The following is a 25,062-nucleotide window of genomic DNA, read 5'->3' on the forward strand; positions in this document are numbered from 1 at the left end:
GACATGACGCTAGAGACGATCTCAGTTCCTGTTTCCGAAGAGAGGAGGTCTACTCTCACGTGGTGAAAGAACAGCTTTCTTCTCAAGGAAGTCTACCTTTGGCTGTTCAGAAACCCGACCGCCGTCTCTTCTCTGACGCATCAGACACGGGCTGGGGTGCGACTTTGGACGGACAGGAATGCTCGGGAACATGGAATCAGGAGCTAAGGACACTTCACATCTTTTGCAAGGAGCTGTTGGCGGTTCATCTGGCCTTGATAAACTTCAAGTCCCTCCAGCTTAACAAGGTGGTGGAGGTGGACTCTGACAACACCACAGCCTTGGCTTACATCTCCAAGCAGGGAGGGACTCATTCGTGGAAGTTGTTCTAGATCGCAAGGGACCTCCTCATCTGGTTAAAAGATCGAAAGCTCACGCTGGTAACGAGGTTCATTCAGGGCGATATGAATGTCATGGCAGATCGCCTTAGCCGAAAGGGTCAGGTCATCCCCACAGAGTGGACCCTTCACAAGAATGTTTGCAGCAGACTTTGGGCCCTATGGGGTCAGCCAACCATAGTTCTGTTCGCTACCTCGATAACCTAGAGGCTCCCGTTGTATTGTTCTCCGATTCCAGACCCAGCAGCAGTTCACGTGGATGCTTTTCTGCTGGATTGGTCCCATCTCGACCTGTATGCATTCCCGCCGTTCAAGATTGTCAACAGGGTACTTCAGAAGTTCCCCTCTCGCAAAGGGACACGGCTGACGTTGGTTGGCTCCGCTCTGGCCCGCGAGAGAATGGTTCATAGAGGTACTGCAATGGCTGGTCGACATTCCCAGGACTCTTCCTCTAGGAGTGGACCTTCTACGTCTACCTCACGTAAAGAAGGTACATCCAAACCTCCACGCTCTTCGTCTGACTGCCTTCAGTCTTTCGAAAGACTCTCAAGAGCTAGGGGCTTTTCGAAGGAGGCAGCCAGAGCGATTGCCAGAGCAAGGAGGACATCCACGCTCAGAGTCTATCAGTCTAAAGGGGAAGTCTTCCGAAGCTGGTACAAGGCCAATGCAGTTTCCTCATCCAGTACCACTGTAACCCAGATTGCTGACTTCCTGTTACATCTAAGGAACGTAAGATCCCTTTCAGCTCCTACGATTAAGGGTTACAGAAGTATGTTGGCAGCGGTTTTCCGCCACAGAGGCTTGGATCTTTCCACCAACAAAGATCTACAGGACCTCCTTAGGTCTTTTAAGACCTCAAAGGAACGTCGGTTGTCCACTTCAGGCTGGAATCTAGACGTGGTCCTAAGGTTCCTTATGTCATCAAGATTTGAACCTCTCCAATCAGCCTCTTTTAAGGACCTCACATTGAAAACTCTTTTCCTCGTGTGCTTGACAACAGCTAAAAGAGTAAGTGAGATCCACGCCTTCAGCAGGAACATAGTTTTCACATCTGAAACGGCTACATGTTCCTTGCAGCTCGGTTTTTTGCTAAAACGAGCTTCCTTCACGTCCTTGCCCTAAGTCGTTCGAGATCCCAAGCCTGTCCAACTTGGTGGGGGACGAACTGGAGAGAGTACTTTGCCCAGTTAGAGCTCTTAGGTACTATCTAAAAAGGTCATAACCTTTACGAGGACAATCAGAAGCCTTTTGGTGTGCTATCAAGAAGCCTTCTCTTCCAAGGTCTAAGAACTCAGTTTCTTACCTATTCAGGCTCCTGATTAGGGAAGCACATTCTCATCTGAAGGAAGAAGACCTTGCTTTGCTGAAGGTAAGGACACATGAAGTGAGAGCTGTGGCTACTTCAGTGGCCCTCAAACAGAACCGTTCTCTGCAGAGTGTTATGGATGCAACCTATTGGAGAAGCAAGTCAGTGTTCGCATCATTCTATCTCAAAGATGTTCAGTCTCTTTACGAGAACTGCTACACCCTGGGACCATTCGTAGCAACGAATGCAGTAGTAGGCGGGGGCTCAGCCACTACATTCCCATAATCCCATAACCTTTTTAACCTTTCTCTTGAATACTTTTTATGGGTTGTACGGTCGGCTAAGAAGCCTTCCACATCCTTGTTGATTTGGCGGGTGGTCAATTCTTTCTTGAGAAGCGCCGAGGTTAAAGGTTGTGATGAGGTCCTTTAGTATGGGTTGCAGCCCTTTATACTTCAGCACCTAAGAGTCGTTCAGCATCCTAAGAGGACCGCTACGCTCAGTAAGGAAGACGTACTTAATAAAGGCAGAGTAATGGTTCAAGTCGTCTTCCTTACCAGGTACTTATTTATTTTATGTTATTTTTGAATAACTAATAAAATAAAATACGGGATACTTAGCTTCTTTGTTAACATATATGCTGGTCTCCACCCACCACCCTGGGTGTGAATCAGCTACATGATTATCGGGTAAGATTAATATTGAAAAATGTTATTTTCATTAGTAAAATAAATTTTTGAATATACTTACCCGATAATCATGATTTAATTGACCCGCCCTTCCTCCCCATAGAGAACCAGTGAACCGAGGAAAAAATTGAGGTGGTGTTGACAAGAAGTACTGGAGTACCTGACCACAGATGGCGCTGTGGTGTTCACCCCCACCTGTATAGCGATCGCTGGCGTATCCCGACCGTAGATTTCTGTCGGCAACAGAGTTGACAGCTACATGATTATCGGGTAAGTATATTCAAAAATTTATTTTACTAATGAAAATAACATTTTCTGTCTTATATGACACTTTTTTTATCAGGATATAATTCAAGGAAATTTGCAATGCCACTTTTAAGATGGAGGTCAAGTGTATAAATTGAACCCTCAGGGTGTGAGCAATCTAGTAAGGTTTTAAGTAATAAGTCATAAAGGTCTCAGATATAAACAAGATTTTATGGTCACCTACGTACCAAATTAGGCTCTACAGATCTAAAGGTTATGTATCTAAATACTGTTTATTACTGTGTAACCTATGAGACAGACAGACAGATGGGAGAAGTACAAGAGGAAGGCCAAGGTTTGGGTGGATGGATGGAGTGAAGAAAGCTCTGGGTGATAGGAGGATAGATGTGAGAGAGGCAAGAGAGCGTGCTAGAAATAGGAATGAATGGCGAGCGATTGTGACGCAGTTCTGGTAGGCCCTGCTGCTTCCTCCGATACCTTAGATGACCACGGAGGTAGCAGCAGTAGGGGATTCAGCATTATGAAGCTTCATCTGTGGTGGATAACGGGGAAGGGTGGGCTGTGGCACCCTAGCAGTACCAGCTGAACTCGGTTGAGTCCCTTGTCAGGCTGGGAGGAACGTAGAGAGTAGAGGGCCCCTTTTTGTTTTGTTTCATTTGTTGATATCGGCTACCCCCCAAAATTGGGGGAAGTGCCTTGGTATATGTATGTATGTACATCTCTAATAGGCTTAAAATTACGGTATGAGGAATAAATACTTAAGAGAGAGTATGAACAAGACAAAGAGATGATAGAGTATGCCCAAAACCTTAATCTATAATATATTCTTTGTCTTTAAATATCCTAAAATCTTCTTCGGATATCTTTCACAGAGCGCTACAGATTGTACGGGCAAAGCGGCCTTTCATTATATCCCGCTCCACCTTCGCTGGTCAGGGCCATTACAGCGGACACTGGACTGGCGACATCTGGTCAGATTGGTTTAATATGTGGCAGTCCATCCCAGGTAAATCACTGTACATATATTTCTATTTTTTGTTTATATTTAGTAATTCACTTTCTAAAGAAAACTTTATTGGAGTAGCAACCCAATGCCTCTGTTAAATGCTATATTGAAAGAAAAAATCTTAAAAGCTGGAATGAAAATTCCAAAGTTAGATAATACAGAGAAATTATGATATTAAAATAAGTAGTAAAATAATGTAGACTTCATGATTAAATGTAAGAAATGGTGTCGTCGCATGTTGTTTTTGGGTGATAGTGAGTGGGGGAAGAAAATGATCCTAGATAATAATGTACATGTAAAAGAGACTGATCAGGATTAAAGAAGATTCATATTAGAGGGCAGAGTTGTTATGACAAATTACCTTTGATTCAACCTTTTCAAGAATGTTATTAAATAGTGAAGGACTGTAAATATGAAGAAAATTCTAGCTGACAACGAAAATTCTTCTGCAAATGGTATTGTCAATGATTGCATAGCAATGGTCACCAGAAAGGATATTGCTGACTGCATGAATGTAAGGTGGAATGGCATTTTATGCAAGGATGCATTCTTTTGCATACAAGTGTAGTCAGTGATTCATATATAAATTATGTAGTACTTTAAGGTTCAAATACCACTTGCAAACTTGTCTAAATCATGGTAATGAAAATTTTGTCTTGATAAAAATGTAAAATTTTGGCTTCCCAAATCAAGTCCAATCTATCCCTGGATAGGGGATTTCAGAACGGTGTAATGGATGTGTAAGTGTTAAAAAGGTTTGAGCATTCCTTTTACTTTGGAGATGCACTAGACTGTGAAATAGAAGTTAAGAAATCAATAAGAGAGTGGCTGCAGCAGGTATGAAATGTACCATTAGTAGAAGGAGAGCAAAGATCTATAAGGGGTACATTAGGCGTGTTCAGTACTACATATTACAGCAGAAACCAAGGAACTGTCAAGGGAAATTTAATAGAGTTTGAGATACTGCCCTATGTTAAGACTCATGGCTGGAGTGGAGTATATTGAGAAGATAATATTACAGTAGGGGAATTGATGGAAAGATGCCATGTCTAGAAGCTAGAAAAAAGGTGAGAACTCCAAGATTGAGATAGCTTAGCCATTTGACTAGGAACAATGAACTGAACACCTAGTCAGTAAAGTATTATGTATGGAAAGGGCAGGCCGAAGGCGTATTGGAAGGCCCTGGAAATTGAAAAAATGGAATAGACTCTTGTTATTCAAAGTGCAACTTATGCTACAGCTTTAGAAAAAATCTCGAATATAAAAATATGAAAGAATATTAGTCAAAACAGATTTACAGAAAGTTTATATCATGAAGGAAACAATGGAACCAACATCTGAAAGAGGAAAGCTTATGGAAATGAAAGGAAACAAAAACTTGGAAAGAATAGGTAAACATGGTAAATGTAGATACTGACCTTACCTTAATGCAATGCGCATGTAAAGTTAGCGCTTGAAGGGTGGGTTCTTAAGACAGTGTCATACTTGAGATATAAATGAAGAAATCCATAAATGTATTTAGATAGGCATTGATTTAGGAATCTTATTGCAATGGTAATGAATTAAGAAGAAGAAACATTAAAGGCTTGTGGTTTTACTTAAGATTTTCGACTTTGTATTGACAGGACATCAAAATGAGCAGATTTAACTGATAACATTTTTTTTATCATTTCCTTCCATTATTTTCACAGATACTTTCTTCTTTTGCATAGGTATCCTTAACTTCAACATGTTTGGAATTCCAATGGTTGGGGCAGACATTTGCGGTTTCCATGGTAATGTAACGGCCAGTCTCTGTTCGCGCTGGATGCAACTGGGAGCGTTTTATCCTTTCTCAAGAAACCACAATTCTGATGACACTTACGTAAGTGCTTTATGAGATTTTTCTTGCATTTAAGTTCACAACACAATATCCATACAGTAATATGGTTTAGTGTGAGTATGGGGTAAAACAAGATAAAGTAACATATTTTAACTGATTTGTTCTGTAATCATTTACGTTAGATTTTTTAAACTCTTTCTTCCTTATTATATTTTGAGGATTAACCAGCACATACAAAGAAAGTTATTCTACTTTTTATAAAACTCATTTTTTAATCTACTTAATCCTACATATTTCAGGACCAGGATCCAGTAGCTTTGGGCAAAGATGTAGTGACAGCATCGCGCAAAGCACTGGAAATAAGATATCACCTTCTGCCATACTTATACTCTCTCTTCTTCAAGGCTCACCTTACAGGGGAGCCTGTAGCCAGGCCTTTGTTTTTCCAGTATGTATTAAAGACTCGCTTTCTTTATTGCTGTACCATAATCACATTATTAGATGTTTCAGAAATCTATGTTCAGAAGTTGGGGATTAAAAAGTATCTTGCACATTTTGCAATTAGTCAAACTATCTTATTTTGCGAATGATTGTTCATATACGTATTTTTCTTTCATAAGAAATTATCTTTGTTATACAGAATTATATTGTGGTTTTTGTTTTACAGAAGGAAAACAAAACAACTAAAAAAGATTGGGGACTGTTCTTCTGCCAGAAATATCTTAATGTCTCAAGTGAATGAATGCTTTAATTGAAACTGCGGGAATGCCAATTATCTGATAATGAAACTGCAAACAGCTGCAGTCAGTCAGTAATCTGTAGTCTTCAGAATAATTTTCACCAAACAAGAAAATTTGATGTAGAGTAAGACAGGGGATGCAAGGAAAATGAAAATCCTTTGAAGATACAGTAATTTGATATGCTAGACTTTTTTTGTATGTTAAGCCATTGTAGCTTAGTAAAAACATTTATTATCCTCTGAAGATACAGTAATTTGAAATGCTAGACTTTTTTTGTATGTTAAGCCATTGTAGCTTAGTAAAAACATTTATTATCCTCTGAAGATACAGTAATTTGAAATGCTAGACTTTTTTGTATGTTAAGCCATTGTAGCTTAGTAAAAACATTTATTATCCTCTGAAGATACAGTAATTTGAAATGCTAGACTTTTTTTTGTATGTTAAGCCATTGTAGCTTAGTAAGAAAATTTATTGTCCTCTGGCACCCATTATGATATTTGAACGTCGGAAATCTTGTTTCAGTTGCCTTTCAGTTGTGTTATATATTCTGAGGTCTAACCATTTGATTCTGTTGTGAGTGTGATCTAAATGCTTAGGATTCAAATCACACACTGGAGATATATTACCAAATGTTGGTAGTGAGTTAGAATTATCATATATATGTTTTAATAATTCCAGAGTTTTTATATACATACATGATAGTAATGATAATGATGATTTTTTATTTCAGATTCTACAAAGACCCAAGGACATATGCAATTGACACTCAGTTCATGTGGGGGTCAGGACTAATGATTGCTCCAGTATTGAAAGAGGTATATTACTATGTTAGCAGCTTTTTAACTTGATGTTGATGCTATATTCACAATCTTGAACGGAGACTCGATAGTCTGGTTAGATTGCTTAATGTAGATAATGATATAGATTGCAATGATATTGTACCTTTATTGCATATGCAAACTGAATGATTACGTTTTTTATTTATTTTGACTCATGTAGTGTCTATATATAAGAATACTGCTTGATTTTATATATTATAAGTGTCATTTTGGCTCTTATATAATGTACCTCTTTGTATAGGTGCCTTTATGGTTGTATGATATTAGTACATTATGTGCACCTTTGCAGGTTTATGATGTTACAAGAAGTATTTACTGGTGTATTTTTGTATTTTTTATCTACAGCAAATACTTTAGAAATAATGTCACTCTTGAACACCTTTATATATATTTTACACCTTGATGAATCAAATTCTCATATCTCTCATCATTCTTTTGAGAGTTACTAATAATGCAAGTTTTCACCAAATATCCTCATCTGTTCTGCCCCCATATAGTATCTGAAGTTATAAATAAAAGCTTTCCTTTATTGTTAGCAATAGTAATATGCATATTTTTTTCTTATGAAATAGAATGCTACGGAAGTTGAAGCATACATTCCAGAGGGACGCTGGTATGACTGGTATTCCAAAACCATCTTAGAAGGAAGAGGAAGTTTCGAGGTGCTGACAGCTCCAAACGACGTGATTCCTCTGCTGTTGCGTGGAGGCACAGTAATTCCAGTCCAGGTGCCAGCGGTTACTACAACTATGAGGTAAGATTGCTATCAATAAGTTGAACTTTGCTGGTACTCTCAAGTGGACATACTGTATACATCTTGACTTATAATTTATCGGCAGGCCAAAATTTTAAACTAGTATAGTACAGTTGTGATGCCTAAGCATTTACCATTAAGGTTATTTTATGAAGATTTCGTAAAAAATTATTGATTTTTTAGTTCGCTAATATACATACAGTTGGTCAAGGCACCAGCCACCTGTTAGGATATTACTGCTAAAGAGTTATTGAGTCCTTTGACTGGCCAGATAGTACTACATTGGATCCTTCTCTAGTTAGTGCTCAATTTCCTTTTTCCAACACATACATTGAATATTCTGGCCTATTCTTTACACATTCTCCTCTTTCCTCATACACCTGACAGCACTTGAGATAACTAAAAAATTCTTATGCTCTTAAGGGAGCAACTATGGCACTGTAAGTGTTCAGTGGCTACTTTGCACTTGATAAGGATAGAAGGGACACCTTAATTATGGTAAGCAGTTCTTCTAGGAGAAGGACACTCCAATCAAACCACTGTTCTCTAGACTTGGGTAGTGCCATAGCCTCTTTGCCATGGTCTTCCACTGTCTTGGGTTAGAGTTCTCTTGCTTGAGGGTACTCTCAGGCACATTATTCTATTACCTCCCTCACTGGGCTGTTTTCCTTGTTAGAGCCCTTTGGCTTATAGCATCCTGCTTTACCAACTTGGGTTGTGACTTAGCAAGTCATAATAATGGTATTGCATTCAAGCCACTCCTGTGCATTAAAAATACCACAGATACCAGGAGAACTTAAACTTTGAGTATGTTGAAAGTATTTATGTTTATATTACATGTAAATAAACTCTTAAGTACTGTAATTTTATGTCAAAATAAGTACATTAAAGCACTGTATTGTACTGTAATGATAATAAGGTACAGTATATAGCCATTTTAGTCATGCAGTAGTAATATCCCCACCTTTTTCTCTCTCTTTCTTGTTTAAAAGCTTACCCAGAGTAGATATACATATATCACTTTATAGTACATTGTGCAGTACTGTTCATTATAAATGAGAAGTGTTTACTCTTGCAATAACTTGATATTTCAGTACATAATGATGATAGTAATGATAATAGTAATAGCGATAATAATGAAACACTAATGAAAAACAAATAAAAATTAAAATGTAGAAACACTCGTTGCTAATGATTTTTATTTTTTTATTGAAGCTCTTAACGTAAGTAAACTCTCGCATAACAAATCTAAATACTGTATAGTGATTTTTGGAAAAGGCAACCGCCAATACTCTCTTTGTGCCAGGTAATGCTATCCCACGTGCCAAGATCCAATTTTTGTTGATCTTGATGTGAACAGAACTATTATATGTTTGAAATAAAGCACAATACAGCATCCTGTTTTCTTTTCAGCCGGAAGAACGATATGGCTATCATAGCAGCGCTTGATGAAAGTGGACATGCTATTGGAGAATGGTTCTGGGATGATGGTGAAAGCTTAGGTAAGTAGTTGATTTTTATTCTCTCTCTCTCTCTCTCTCTCTCTCTCTCTCTGTCTCTCTCTCTCTCTCTCTCTCTCTCTCTCTCTCTCTCTCTCTCTCTCTCTCTCTCTCTCTCTCTCTCAGGGGATAATTAAATATTGTGAGTACAGTATTACCTTTATAGAAAAATTCGTGTCTTTATTGTAGTTTTATTTAAAAGGTATGTACCGTATATTTGTGTAAAGGGAAAAATTTTGAGACCAGTTTTGGATGAAAAAAGTCAGGGTTCACCCATTACACGAGGTTTTTAATGTATGAAAAATGAAAGTCAGTTTCCAGACTTGCAGTATTCCAGTAACGGAATTATTTCAGAATTGTGTTATTACTTTACTGCATTTATTTATTCCCTTATAAAATAATTTTCTGTATTCTTATTTTTTCTATTTATATACTAGTTTGAAAGAAAAGCTTGAAAAGAATGTTGGTATAATATATTACTCATAGAAGAATTAAAATTGTTCTTGTCATTTATTGATTAGTATATTTTGCTTTATACTAAATTACGATTTGTTTATCTTCAGATACAGCTGAAAACATGAACTACACTCATGTAGTTTTTACAGCCACACCTGGGAATGTATTTGTGAATGTAACTTTGACAGGATATAAAGAACCTGCAAACCTAGGTGAGTTAACAACTGTACTGAGAAATTAGCAGAGTTTCTAGATGGTAATGTTCTGTAATTTTATATACTGTACTTACATGACAGTGTTCTTTTCACTAACAATACTGTACTAGGTTATGCTAGAAGAACATGGAAAATATTGGCCTTTAATAGATATAGAAGTTTGTAAACGGTTTCACTTTTTTTAATGAAACTCCTGCTTCTCATGATTCCACTATGTTGCCCATTCCATATGACTATTAAGAATAAAATGATTCAGATATTATGATTTCTTTTAGTTTTGATGGTGAAGTTCTGTAGATCATAGTAGAATTTTAAGTATTTGTATTTTTTAATTATATAATCTCAATCCTGACTTTGTTTAACTTGCCATTTTATTTGAAAAGTATTCAGTTCTCACAATTTGATTTACCAGGTAAGTATGTTTGTGAATTTGAGCAATACTCAATACAATTCTGGGATGCCAGAATGCTTTTAGATTAATTTCCCATTGAATTTATAGTTTTTTATGCTTTCCAGGTTATTTCCACATCTTGGGAGTAGACACAGATGTTACTGCTGTTTATGTAGACAATAAGAAGGTGTCTTATTCATATGACGAAACAACAAAGGTAAGAAATTTTACAGCTTTCACACAAAAAAATATCACCTTCCATTCATTTTTGTCTTTATTTTAAATGGAGAGATCCATCTGAATTATAATTCAAGTTAGTTTTTTGTTGGTGATACTTTGTAAAGTTCATTACTATTTACAGCAATACCTGAGGATTCGAAATTAATTACCAGTAGTTCCAGAGTGGCTTTCGTATCATAATTTTTTTTGTTTAATGAGTGGCGTTTTACACACACGTAAATCACCTAATTTGTTCCAAGCCTCTGAAAACACCACATTAAATTTTATGATGAAGCCATAACCACAATGAAATAGAGCCAAATACATTTGAATCATTCAATATACCTAACTAACTATTAATACCTGTAAACGAAGTAAATATAAGAATATAATGCAATAATAAATGGAAGACAATAATACCAAAATTATTACCCTTCAAGTGAGGTGATGTCTGCTGCCACGGCAGAGGAGGACAAACGGCAGAAAACATAAACAAATGGCAGAAAACTTCAGTAATTAACTTTATGAAACACATTAACAAATTGCAGAAAACATTGACATTTAACTTTATGAAAAGCTTAGTATTAAATTTCTTTTTTGTTTTGCTTATTCTATTTTTTTTTTTTTACTTTATATTTTGCACTTTCTAAATTTCATCAATTTCTTCTTCACTTCCACTTTTCCATATTTTTGGATCACTTTGACCTTCATGTTGGCCCACGAATGGGGTCTTTAAAAAATAATGATCCGAAGAAGCTAGTTTCTGCCTTCTTTTTAAAATGATCCTGAAATGATTCTGGCAAATGTTATTAAACAACCTGTGTGAACACTCTCTGGTTGTTTCTTTTCTATGAAATTGGCCAGTTTATGATTATAAGATGGCATCTTCTCAATTTCTGCCGTTGTTGTTGTCATATCTCTGTCCTTCTCGCTGGCAAAGAACTGCTCCTGAACGCCGTTTAGTTGCATAGCCTCAACTCCTTCAGGTCATCCGTCGTAAGCTCCTTTGGGTGCTCCTCGAGAAGTTCATTAATGTCGTCCTCATCGATGACCAGCCCCATGGACCTCCCGAGTGAAACAATTTCATGAACCTCAGTGTGTGGAACGGGTTCAGGATCACCAACTATTTCGGCTTCAGCTAATGCCACATCGAATTTCACGAAATCTCGTGGGGAGATGGCATCAGGCCACAGCTTCTTCCACAAAGAGTTTTTGGTTTTCCTTGAAACCTCCTGCCAAGCTTGATCGATGAGTCGGAGGCATATCACAATATCGAAATGCTCCTTCAAAAATTCACAAAAGATGAGGTTTATGCTGTCAGTGATTTCGGAACACCTGAAAAGATGTTTTGTATAGAGCTTCTTGGATTTGGAAATCACTAGCTGTTCCATGGGATGGAGGAGAGGGCTGGTGTTAGGTGGACAGTAGAGAACCTCAGTAATGAATATTCTAGAAGGATATCATCTTCCTTGCCAGGAAGGTGAGCAGGGCTGTTGCCCAACACCAGCAGACATTTCAGAGGGAGATGGTTCTTTTCCATATAGTTTTCCACAGTCGGACCAAAACAGAGATTTACCCACTCGACGAAAAATATTCTCTTTACCCAGGCTTTTGCATTAGCCCTCCACATGACCAGAAGCTTCTCCTTTAGTACTTTGTGCAACTTGATGGATAGAGGAGTTTCCAAATGATACACCAGTAAGGGTATGACCTTACAGTCCCCACTGGTATTGGCACAGAGTGCAAGGGGGAGCCTGTCCTTCATAGGCCTATGCCCAGGCAGCTTCTTGTCATGATGTAGGTCTGTCGAGGCTTTTTTTTTTTCCAGAAAACCCCAGTTTGGTCGCAGTTGAAGACTTGCTGAGGACTGTAGCCTTCCTTGAGAGTCAACTTGTTAAATTTCCTAACAAAGGCCTCGACCGCTTTCGTGTCTGAGCTGGCAGCCTCCCCATGACACACCACTGAATAAATGCCAGTCTGTCTCTTGAATTTTCAATATTAATCTTACCCGATGATCATGTAGCTGTCAACTCCGTTGCCCGACAGAAATCTACGGTCGGGATACGCCAGCGATCGCTATACAGGTGGGGGTGTACACAACAGCGCCATCTGTGAGTAGGTACTCAAGTACTTCTTGTCAACAAGAACTCAATTTTTCCTCTGTCGTGCCGCCGGCAAGACCTACTTGGATACGCTGTTGATTCTGGAGTTATTGTTCACGCTTTGGTGATGTATTCACTCTAGAATTTAGCCTTCGCTATTCAGGAAGCTTTATCATTAGCTTAGCAAGCTTTTGGAATTAATTTGGATTAATTGTTAACGAACTTTGCTAGATTTTGGAATTCCCCCTTGACTACTTCTTCAATTCAAGATGTCTGACCAGTCTCAAGTCCCTAAGTACAGGCAGTGTAGCGTTAGGACTTGTGCTAGGCGTCTTCCGAAGGCCTCTATAGATCCTCACACCGTTTGTTCCAATTGTAGGGGTAAATCCTGTCAATTGGAAGATCGATGTGGGGAATGCGCTGGGCTTTCGGAATTCGATTTTAACGAATTCCTTAAAAATGCACGTAGGTTAGAGAAGGAGAGAATCAGGAGGAGTTCTTCTCGCTCTGTGGATTTTTCCTCTCCCCATGCCCCTCAACCTTTTCCTTCCCCTGTAGTGGTGACTCCCGAACCTGCTACTAGTGCTCAGCCATCCATGGCGGATATGTTGCGTGCCATTCAGGCTCTCGGTGACAGAGTGGAGTCTTTGGCTCAAGACCGTAATCAGCTTTTGGCAGATGTCAAAGAGCTGAAAGCGAAAAGTGCAGTGGGAAGTGTTATCAGTGCTAGTGATGTGAAAAGTGTCAGTGTCAGTGTTGCGCATGAGGGTACATCTGTGCGTGCCAGTCGTTCTCCCAGTCCGGGACCTCTTGCAAGCTCCCAAGCCCAGGGGAGAAGCAATGTCGAAGGACCAAAGGGTTCGGCAGGCCTTGATCGGCGCACGGATGTATCCTCAGTGGTTGCGGACGTATCTGTCAAAGATCGTCCCATCCACAAACAGACGAATGAGCCCTTACATTCCTCGTCTGTGGAAGAAGTTTCCAGGAGGAAACGATGGACCAAGGTCTCACGACCGCTCAAACGTAAGGTCCCTTCCGAGCGAGTCCAACGGCCCAGGTGTAGCCACTGGGTCAGTTCGGACTCGCCGCAGTCTTCCGATGACTGCACACCTCCCAAGAGAGGTAGAGTGGTTCCACAACAGGCTACTGCTCCGTCTGTTGCTGCTCCAACCACGGTAGACCCTAAGTGGTCCATGCTGCAGACTATGCAGTCTCAGCTTGCTGCATTCATGCAGGAGTATCATGCTGAGAGGGTTGACACTGCGCCTGTTAACCTACAACCCGCCGAGGTTGTGTGCTCGGCAGATACTGCGGCTGCCTGCTCCCACACTCCACCGATGCGCAGTCCACTCTGCCAGACGCATGTTCTTGTCGCTCCATCCGTTGACATGCGTGAGCTACCGCATCAGCAGTGGGAAGGTGCTGTAGAGCTGCCGGGTTCTGACTCTATGCGGCATGCTCCGCAACCCATGCGGCATGCTCCGCATACCATGCAGCATGCTCCGCATACCATACAGCATGCTCCGCATACCATACAGCATGCTCCGCAACCCACCGCAACCCCTCCCACGCACCAGCACTCTGCGTTTGTTGTTGCCAGCTCGCAGACTGACCAGCAGCGGCATGATGTTGGATCCGCAGCAGCTACGCATGCACCCGTACTGCCGGATTCAGCCGTTCAGCTTTCTGCTCTGCCTTTGCCACTTCCTACTCAGCTTTCGGACGATGGAGTATCAGATGACGAAGCTGCACATTTGGATGAACCGCACTCCGACTTTGAAGGGCCCAAGTCTACGCCTCCCTCCTTAGACTTTCGTAAAGTCCTTGCCTTGTTCAGGGACTTGTATCCTGAGCAGTTTGTGTCTGCAACCCCTCGCTCTCCTCCCTCCGAGTTTGCTCTGGGCATGCAGTCTGCTGCTCCTGCCTTCACCAAGCTTGTTCTCGCACGATCTTCTAAGAGAGCTTTGAGGGTTATGGGAGAGTGGTTGCATTCCAAGAAGCAACTGGGAAAGACTGCCTTCATCTTTCCGCCTACCAAGCTTGCTTCTAAGTCGAGCGTCTGGTATGCCACGGGAGAGGAACCCGGCTTGGGAGTTCCTGCCTCTGCCCAGGGTGACTTCTCAAGTCTGGTTGACTCTCCCCGCAGGTTGGCTATGAGACGATCGAAGATCTGCTGGTCCTTTTCCGACATGGATCATCTGTTGAAGGGAGTCTTTCGTGCCTTCGAGATCTTCAACTTCCTCGATTGGTGTTTGGGAGCCTTAAGCAGGAAGACTTCCCCTTCGGATAAGGACTCTGCCATGCTGATCATGTCTTGCATGGACAAAGCCATTCGGGATGGGTCTGGTGAACTTGCGGCTTCTTACGTTTCGGGTGTGCTTAAGAAGAGAGAACATCTTTGCTCCTTCTTATCGGCTGGTATCACTCCTTGCCAGAAGTCAGAGTTGTTGTTTGCTCCTCTCTCCAAGTTTCTGTTTCCGGAGGAGCTGGTCAAAGGGATGGCTGCCTCCCTTATCCAGAAGGATACCCATGATCTTATGGCATCTTCTGCACGTAAGGCTAAAACCTTACCTTCCGTGCCTAGACCCTTCCGCCCTGCAGCAGTAGACACACCTGCTACTAGGTTCATCCCGCCCTTTCGTGGCAGAACCTCCAGCAGAGGAGGTACTCGTGCCGACAGTCACCGTGGCAAATCCAAGAAGGGTTCCAAGTCCGCAAAAGGCAAGTTCTGACTTCCTTCCTCTCCAGACAGCAGTGGGAGCCAGGCTCAAGACCTTCTGGCAAGCTTGGGAGAGCAGAGGTGCAGACGCTCAATCTGTGAAGTGGCTAAGGGAGGGATACAGAATTCCGTTCTGCCGCAGTCCCCCTCTTGCTACATCTCCCATCAACCTCTCTCCCAACTACAAGGAGAAGGACAAGAGGCTAGCGTTGCATCAAGAGGTGTCGCTCTTGCTACAAAAGGAAGCGGTGGTCATAGTCCGGGATCATCAATCCCCGGGCTTCTACAACCGTCTCTTCCTGGTAGCGAAGAAGACAGGAGGTTGGAGACCGGTGCTGGACGTCAGTGCTCTCAACGCTTTTGTCACCAAGCAGACGTTCACGATGGAGACGACGAAGTCGGTCCTAGCAGCGGTCAGGAAGGAGGACTGGATGGTCTCGTTAGACCTGAAAGACGCGTACTTTCACGTCCCCATCCATCCAGACTCCCAACCTTTCCTAAGGTTTGTCTTTGGAAAGGTTGTGTACCAGTTCCAAGCCCTGTGCTTTGGCCTAAGCACGGCACCTCTTGTGTTTACCAGACTGATGAGGAATATTGCCAAATTCCTTCACTTGGCAGACATCAGAGCCTCCCTCTATTTAGACGACTGGCTTTTAAGAGCTCCTACAAGTCGTCGCTGTCTGGAGAATCTCAGATGGACTATGGATCTGACCAAGGAATTGGGCCTCCTGGTCAATACAGAGAAGTCCCAGCTCGTCCCATCCCAGACCATTGTCTATCTAGGTATGGAGATTCAGAGTCGAGCTTTTCGGGCTTTTCCGTCGGCCCCAAGGATCAAACAAGCCCTAGAATTCATCCAGAGCATGCTGAGAAGGAACCGATGTTCGGTCAGGCAGTGGATGAGTCTAACAGGGACATTATCATCGCTGGCCCAGTTCATCGAGTTAGGGAGACTCCACCTCCGCCCCCTTCAGTATCATCTAGCTGCTCACTGGAGAAAGGACATGACGCTAGAGGCGGTCTCAGTGCCTGTTTCCGAAGAGATGAGGTCTATGCTAACGTGGTGGAAGAACAACATTCTTCTCAAGGAAGGTCTGCCATTAGCTGTTCAGACCCCCGACCACCGTCTCTTCTCGGACGCATCGGACACGGGCTGGGGTGCGACACTGGACGGACAGGAATGCTCGGGCACATGGAATCAGGAGCAAAGGACACTTCACATCAATTGCAAGGAGTTGTTGGCAGTTCATCTGGCCTTGATAAACTTCAAGTCCGTCCAGCTAAACAAGGTGGTGGAGGTGAACTCCGACAACACCACAGCCTTGGCCTACATCTCCAAGCAAGGAGGGACTCATTCGAGGAAGTTGTTCAAGATCGCAAGGGACCTCCTCATTTGGTCAAAAGATCGAAGGCTTTCGCTGGTAACGAGGTTCATTCAGGGCGATATGAATGTCATGGCAGATCGCCTCAGCCGGAAGGGTCAGGTCATCCCCACAGAGTGGACCCTTCACAAGAATGTTTGCAGCAGACTATGGGCCCTGTGGGGTCAGCCCACCATAGATCTATTCGCTACCTCGATGACCAAGAGGCTCCGGATGTATTGTTCTCCGATTCCAGACCCAGCAGCAGTTCACGTGGATGCCTTTCTGCTGGATTGGTCCCATCTCGACCTGTATGCGTTCCCGCCGTTCAAGATTGTCAACAGGGTACTTCAGAAGTTCGCCTCGCACGAAGGGACACGGTTGACGTTGGTTGCTCCCCTCTGGCCCGCGAGAGAATGGTTCACCGAGGTACTGCAATGGCTAGTGGACGTTCCCAGGACTCTTCCTCTAAGAGTGGACCTTCTGCGTCAACCTCACGTCAAGAAGGTACACCCAAACCTCCACGCTCTTCGTCTGACTGCCTTCAGACTATCGAAAGACTCTCAAGAGCTAGAGGCTTTTCGAAGGAGGCAGCCAGAGCGATTGCCAGAGCAAGGAGGACATCCACTCTCAGAGTCTATCAGTCTAAATGGGAAGTCTTCCGAAGCTGGTGCAAGGCGAATGCAGTTTCCTCAACCAGTACCACTGTAACCCAGATTGCTGACTTCCTGTTACATCTAAGGAACGTAAGATCCCTTTCAGCTCCTACGATCAAGGGTTACAGGAGTATGTTGGCAGCGGTGTTCCGCCACAGAGGCTTGGATCTTTCCACCAACAAAGATCTACAGGACCTCCTTAGGTCTTTTGAGACCTCAAAGGAACGTCGGTTGTCCACACCAGGCTGGAACCTAGACGTGGTTTTAAGGTTCCTAATGTCATCTAGATTTGAACCGCTCCAATCAGCCTCTTTTAAGGACCTCACATTAAAAACTCTTTTCCTCGTTTGCCTAGCAACAGCTAAAAGAGTCAGTGAGATCCACGCCTTCAGCAGGAACATAGGTTTTACATCTGAAACGGCTACATGTTCCTTGCAGCTCGGTTTTTTGGCTAAAAACGAGCTTCCTTCCCGTCCTTGGCCTAAGTCGTTCGAGATCCCAAGCCTGTCCAACTTGGTGGGGAACGAACTAGAGAGAGTACTTTGCCCAGTAAGAGCCCTCAAGTACTATTTAAGACGGTCAAAGCCATTACGAGGACAGTCAGAAGCTTTATGGTGTTCTATCAAGAAGCCTTCTCTACCGATGTCTAAAAACGCAGTTTCTTACTACATCAGGCTTCTGATTAGAGAAGCTCATTCTCATCTGAAGGAAGAAGATCTTGCTTTGCTGAAGGTAAGGACACATGAAGTTAGAGCTGTTGCTACTTCAGTGGCCTTCAAACAGAACCGTTCTCTGCAGAGTGTTATGGATGCAACCTATTGGAGAAGCAAGTCAGTGTTCGCATCATTCTATCTCAAAGATGTCCAGTCTCTTTACGAGAACTGCTACACCCTGGGACCATTCGTAGCAGCGAGTGCAGTAGTAGGGGAGGGCTCAGCCACTACATTCCCATAATCCCATAACCTTTTTAATCTTTCTCTTGAATACTTTTTATTGTTGTTTTATTGGGTTGTACGGAAGGCTAAGAAGCCTTCCGCATCCTGGTTGATTTGGCGGGTGGTCAAATTCTTTCTTGAGAAGCGCCTAGGTTAGAGGTTGTGATGAGGTCCTTTAGTATGGGTTGCAGCCCTTTATACTTCAGCACCTAGGAGTCGTTCAGCATCCTAAGAGGACCGCTAGGCTCAGTAAGGAAGACGTACTTAAAAAAGGCAGAGTAATAGTTCAAGTCGACTTCCTTACCAGGTACTTATTTATTTTGTTTGTTATTTTGAATAACTGCTAAAATGAAATACGGGATACTTAGCTTCTTTGTTAACATGTATGCTGGTCTCCACCCACCACCCTGGGTGTGAATCAGCTACATGATCATCGGGTAAGATTAATATTGAAAAATGTTATTTTCATTAGTAAAATAAATTTTTGAATATACTTACCCGATGATCATGAATTTAAGGACCCTCCCTTCCTCCCCATAGAGAACCAGTGGACCGAGGAGAAAATTGAGTTCTTGTTGACAAGAAGTACTTGAGTACCTACTCACAGATGGCGTTGTTGTGTACACCCCCACCTGTATAGCGATCGCTGGCGTATCCCGACCGTAGATTTCTGTCGGGCAACGGAGTTGACAGCTACATGATCATCGGGTAAGTATATTCAAAAATTTATTTTACTAATGAAAATAACATTTTCTTAAACCACCCGTATGAAGCCTTAAACTCTGTGGGTGCCTGGTGCGATGTCCCTTCTCTTGTGTTGTCTTAGGCTTGAGCATGCACGAGATCACCAAAAGTGGGGCTTGCCTTATGGCAGGTAATTGTATGTGATCGTGTCCAGCGATTTCCTTGTCCTTAATCCAGAGGAGAAGAAGTCTCTCCATCTCATCATGGATGTGGCTCCTCTTACTTGAAAGGATAGTCATGCCCTTAGAAATTGTTGTTGCTTTAATGGCTTCCTTCTGCTTAAGGACAGTGCCTATTGTCAATGGATTTCGACCGTAATCCTTAGCGATCAAACTCAACTACGTGCCAGCCTCATATTTCTTGATCGTCTCCAGCTTCATCTCCATAGAAAGTGTCTTCTTCTTTCCTTGAACATCAGCAACATTCTTGCTACCCATGGCTATAGAATTACGGGTTGAATAAAGCAACACAAAAACTATAAGTACAAATTGAAATCGCCAACACGAATTAAATCTGAACGATAGCGTTGCCGAAGCGAAATGGTAGATCAATGCCGATAAGTAGATGCATGATAGGAAAGATGCTGACCCACAGGAGAGCAGGATCTTATGGCATTAACAAGCATCAGGGTAGGGAGGTAACCAATGGGAGAGCAGGATGATGGTGGCGAGTTTACAGTTTGTGCGGCGCGCAAATTTTCAATATTAAACTTACCCGATAATCATGTAGCTGTCAACTCTGTTGCCCGACAGAATTCTACGGAAGGGATACGCCAGCGATCGCTATACAAGAGGGGGGTGTACTCACAAGCGCCACCTGTGGCCAGGTACTGCAGTACTTCTTGTTGACACCACTTCAATTTTTCCTCTGTCGTGCTTCCGGCAAGACGTTCATGGATACGCTTATAATTTTGGAGTCTTGTTCACGGTTTTTGGTGAAGTATTGCTCTAAGATTTCAGCTTTCGCTATTCAGGAAGTTCTATTATTAGCTTAGCTAGCTTTTGGAATTAATTTGATTAATTATGGTGACGAAGAGAGTATGAACTCTCTTTCACCTTTAAATGGCCGACCCTTCCCTTAGACGGAAGTGTTGGTGTCTAAGAGAGTATAGACTCTCTTTTTTAATTTTGCTTAACAAAAGTTATAGATTTATTTTATATCTCTCCGCCTTTTATAGGCCTCTTCGATTAACTTCCTTTTATTATAAAATTATTAAAATTAATTTTTATATTTGTTTATATTCGACCTTTCCTAATAGTAGGCGGTCTTTTCTTGTACCGAAGTTAATTAACATTGAGCCCGTCATTTCGGTTTTACCTGTTAACATATTATGCTATTTTAATGTTTTTGAAAGAATTTCTTTGATAGTCTCGTACTGTTTCAAAGTTGAACTAACGTTTTGTTTTGTCTCTGCAGTTGTTGACGTTCAGAACGTTCAACTTGCGCTCTATCGTTACGATAGAGAGAGAATTTTCACGGTGTCACGTTGCAGTAAGAGTAAACCGTTTATAACGTTTTGTTCATTCTTTCTTAGCTTAATGGTTTTAAATCTAATAAAGGAACTTTTTATTTGGGAAATCTTTCAGTTTTTTTCCTTTAACAATAATATGTTTTAACGAGTATATATGATTGGGCTCTTCTCTCAGGTTCTAAGTCTAGAGAGAGAGAGAGAGAGAGATAGAGACGGAGGGAGAGAGAGCTGGATAAACGTTTCGTTCAAGCGAGTAACGTTGTTATCGTTTTTGCTCTTCTCCCTAGTCTCTTTAGGGGAAGAAGGTAAACGTTTCTAGAGTTTATTCTTGTTCTCAAGCTTTATGCGGTGAGAGATTTTAAACGTAGTTTATTTGATCTAGTGTTTAGTCTCTTTCCAGCCACTGAATTATTTATCTTTCATTAGATTTTTCTGTTACATTGTAATTCTGTTTTCGCAATTACTAACTTTTAAAGAAGGATAGAATTGCGTGTTTCAGGTACAAACCACTTAAAGTTTCGAGTTCAGTGAAATAAGTGCAAACAGAAATTCAAAAGTGATAAGTGATTAGCGCAAAGTGTGTCAGTGTTGTGCGTGAGGGTACTTCTTGCGTGCCAGTCGTCCTCCCAGTCCGGGACCTCTTGCAAGCTCCCAAGCCCAGGGGAGAAGCAATGTCGAAGGGCAAAAGGGTTCGGCAGGCCTTGATCGGCGCACAGAAGTATCCTCGGTGGTTGCGGGCGTGTCTTACAGAGACCGTCACTCCCACCCGCAGACGATTGAGCCCGTCTTTTACTCGTCTGCAGAAGAAATTTCGGGGAGATAACGCTGGACTCAGGTCTCAAGACCTCTTAAACGTAAAGTCCAGACCTCTAGAGTTCAACAACCCGGATGCAGTCATTGGGTTAGCTCTGACTCTCCGCAGTCATCAGGTGACTGCACACCTACTAAGAGAGGTAAGGTGATGCCGCAACAGACCTCATCTTCTGTTAAGGCTTTGCCTCAGCAGACCTTAGCGTCTGCCGACCCCAAGATGACTTTGCTGCAGTCCATGCAGTCACAGCTTGCGGTCTTAATGCGTGAGTGTCAGGCTGAGAAGGTTACACCTCCTCCTGCGATCGCTCCGCCTCACCGCAGTCCAGTCTGCCAGGCGTACGATGTTGAGGTTCCTCAGGATACCTTACCGCGTACTGAGTTGCCAGTTACCAGCGGTGTGCAGCAACCTCCGCCTTCCTTAAGGCAACCTCAGCAATGGGAGCAGGAATCTTATGCCTTACTTCCTCCGCTTCCGCTTGCGGTTCCACCAGCGAGGCAACAATCTCTTGAGGTACGACAACCTCTTCCATCAATGAGGCAGCCACCTCAGCACTCGCTGCAGCTTAGGCTAGCACCTCAGGAACCTCAACTCGCGAGACAAGAACTGCGTTCTGCGCAGCCACTACCTCAACTCTCGCAGCTCACACCTCAGGAACCTTAACTCGTTCCTCAGGAACCTGCTACTGCGCATCCGCAACCCTTACAGCAAGCGCAACTCTTGAGGCAGCAACCTCATGCTATGAGTCAGCCACCTCAACGCATGCATCTGCCACTTTCTCCTCAACTTGAGCCTCTTCCCATTCAACTTGGAAATAACACCTCATTACTTTCATAACTTGCATTTGTAATCATATACATGTATGCCTACACAAACATTATGATAATGGAGGTTATTTGTATTACTTATATAAAAATATATATGTATTCCTTGCAATATATTTTTAACAATATCGCATAATATGGCAAAAATATCTTCAAAACAAAATGAATCATGAGTTATGAATGTAAGGTAAATATTATGTTGATATTAAAACCTCATGCAAGCATGCATGAAGTAATGCAGTGTTGCCAACAGGGCGAGTTTCCCTTTCCTGAGGTGAAGTAGATTATAGTACATTTAGTGTAGCTTAATTCTACGATTATCATGCCGGCTATCAAATTCATCAACAAAACAGTCTAAATCAATTCCCTCGGCACGTGCACTTTCAATGGACGGTAATGCGATATTACTCACTCTAGCACTGGTCATGGAATTTCTGAGAAATGTTACACGCCATGCAACACGCTCTGCTTACCTTACAGCATGCTCTACATACAGCATGCTCTGCATACAGCATGCTCTGCATACAGCATGCTCTGCATACAACATGCTCTGCATACAGCATGCTCTGCATTCAGCATGCTCTGCATACAGCATGCTCTGCATACAGCATGCTCTGCATACAACATGCTCTGCATACAGCATGCTCTGCATTCAGCATGCTCTGCATACAACATGCTCTGCATACAGCATGCTCTGCATTCAGCATGCTCTGCATACAACATGCTCTACATACAGCATGCTCTGCATACAACATGCTCTGCATACCTTACCGCATGCTTCTCAGTCACACATCTTTGGTTGTTGCCAACTCACTAGACTGTCAAGCAGTTTCATAACGTTGCCTTCTAGTCTGCTGCTTTTGCACCATTGAAACCCTCACTGAGAGAACTTAGCTTTTCTCGGATATGGTCCCTGTAGATGAGAAAGTGCTTTTCTCCCTCCTTCTGATATTCCCTTGAGGACTCTGTCATTTGGAGAGGAGCCTTTAGCTGCGTAGCCTCCTATGGACTTTTATTTAAGCATAACATGCTTCCAGGGAAGGTAATGGTTCCACTTCAGTCACTAACCCCGTCTGTTACCACACCTGCTCCCATAGACCTTGAGCTGTGTTGCAAGACATGCAGTCCAAGCTTAGTCCTTGTTAAAGGATTTTTTGTTTACGGAGTCAGTGTGTCACTGGGAAGACGTTCAACAGGACTCTGACAACACCACAGCCCTGGCTTTCATCTTCAAGCAGGGAGGGACTCTTTCGTGAAGTTGTTCTAGATCGCAAGGGACCTCCTCATCTGGTCTAAAGATCGAAAGCTCACGCTGGTAACGAGGTTCATTCAGGGCGGTATGAATGTCATGGCAGATCACCTCAGCCGGAAGGGTCAGGTCATCCCCACAGAGTGGACCCTTCACAAGAATGTTTGCAGCAGACTTTGGGCCCTGTGGGGTCAGCCAACCATAGATCTGTTCGCTACCTCGATAACCTAGAGACTCCTGTTGTATTGTTCTCCGATTCCAGACCCAGCAGCAGTTCACGTGGATGCTTTTCTGCTGGATTGGTTCCATCTCGACCTGTATGCATTCCCGCCGTTCAAGATTGTCAACAGGGTACTTCAGAAGTTCTCCTCTCGCAAAGGGACACGGCTGACGTTGGTTGGCTCCGCTCTGGCCCGCGAGAGAATGGTTCTTAGAGGTACTGCAATGGCTGGTCGACATTCCCAGGACTCTTCCTCTAGGAGTGAACCTTCTACGTCTACCTCACGTAAAGAAGGTACACCCAAACCTCCACGCTCTTCGTCTGACTGCCTTCAGACTTTCGAAAGACTCTCAAGAGCTAGGGGCTTTTCGAAGGAGGCAGCCAGAGCGATTGCCAAAGCAAGGAGAACATCCACTCTCAGAATCTATCAGTCTCAAGGGGAAGTCTTCCGTAGCTGGTACAAGACCAATGCAGTTTCCTCAACCAGTACCACTGTAACCCAGATTGCTGACTTCCTGTTATATCTAAGGAAAGTAAGATCCCTTTCAGCTCCTACGATCAAGGGTTACAGAAGTATGTTGGCAGCGGTTTTCCGCCACAGAGGCTTAGATCTTTCCACCAACAAAGATCTACAGGACCTCCCTAGGTCTTTTGAGACCTCAAAGGAACGTCGGTTGTCCACTCCAGGCTGGAATCTAGACGTGGTCCTAAGGTTCCTTATGTCATCAAGATTTGAACCTCTCCAATCAGCCTCTTTTTAGGACCTCACATTAAAAACTCTTTTCCTCGTGTGCTTGACAACAGCTAAAAGAGTAAGTGAGATCCACGCCTTCAGCAGGATCATTGTTTTCACATCTGAAACGGCTACATGTTCCTTGCAGCTCGGTTTTTACTAAACGAGCTTCCTTCACGTCCTTGGCCTAAGTCGTTCGAGATCCCAAGCCTGTCCAACTTGGTGGGGAATGAACTGGAGAGAGTACTTTGCCCAGTTAGAGCTCTTAGGTACTATCTAAAAAGGTCTTAACCTTTACGAGGACAATCAGAAGCCTTATGGTGTGCTATCAAGAAACCTTCTTTTCCAAGTTCTAAGAACTCAGTTTCTTACTATTCAGGCTTCTGATTAGGGAAGCACATTCTCATCTGAAGGAAGAAGACCTTGCTTTGCTGAAGGTAAGGACACATGAAGTGGGAGCTGTGGCTACTTCAGTGGCCTTCAAACAGAGCCATTCTCTGCAGAGTGTTATGGATGCAACCTATTGGAGAAGCAAGTCAGTGTTCGCATCATTCTATCTCAAAGATGTCCAGTCTCTTTACGAGTACTGCTACACCCTGGGACCATTCGTAGCAACGAATGCAGTAGTAGGCGAGGGCTCAGCCACTACATTCCCAT

General features: G+C 42.7%; 1 protein-coding gene across 1 annotated transcript in view; it reads left to right on the forward strand.

Moving 5' to 3' along the window:
* Positions 1-25,062, forward strand: part of LOC137618217 (lysosomal alpha-glucosidase-like) — a 109,314-nt gene that overhangs the window by 81,270 nt on the left and 2,982 nt on the right. The window contains exons 14-21 of the mRNA XM_068348335.1: positions 3,512-3,645; positions 5,358-5,509; positions 5,767-5,915; positions 6,938-7,022; positions 7,619-7,800; positions 9,214-9,302; positions 9,863-9,967; positions 10,487-10,578. Coding sequence (XP_068204436.1) covers positions 3,512-3,645; positions 5,358-5,509; positions 5,767-5,915; positions 6,938-7,022; positions 7,619-7,800; positions 9,214-9,302; positions 9,863-9,967; positions 10,487-10,578 — 988 coding nt within the window. The remainder of the gene's footprint in view (positions 1-3,511; positions 3,646-5,357; positions 5,510-5,766; positions 5,916-6,937; positions 7,023-7,618; positions 7,801-9,213; positions 9,303-9,862; positions 9,968-10,486; positions 10,579-25,062) is intronic.

The sequence above is a fragment of the Palaemon carinicauda genome, chromosome 24, assembly GCF_036898095.1.
Source record: "Palaemon carinicauda isolate YSFRI2023 chromosome 24, ASM3689809v2, whole genome shotgun sequence".
Classification (NCBI taxonomy): domain Eukaryota; kingdom Metazoa; phylum Arthropoda; class Malacostraca; order Decapoda; family Palaemonidae; genus Palaemon; species Palaemon carinicauda.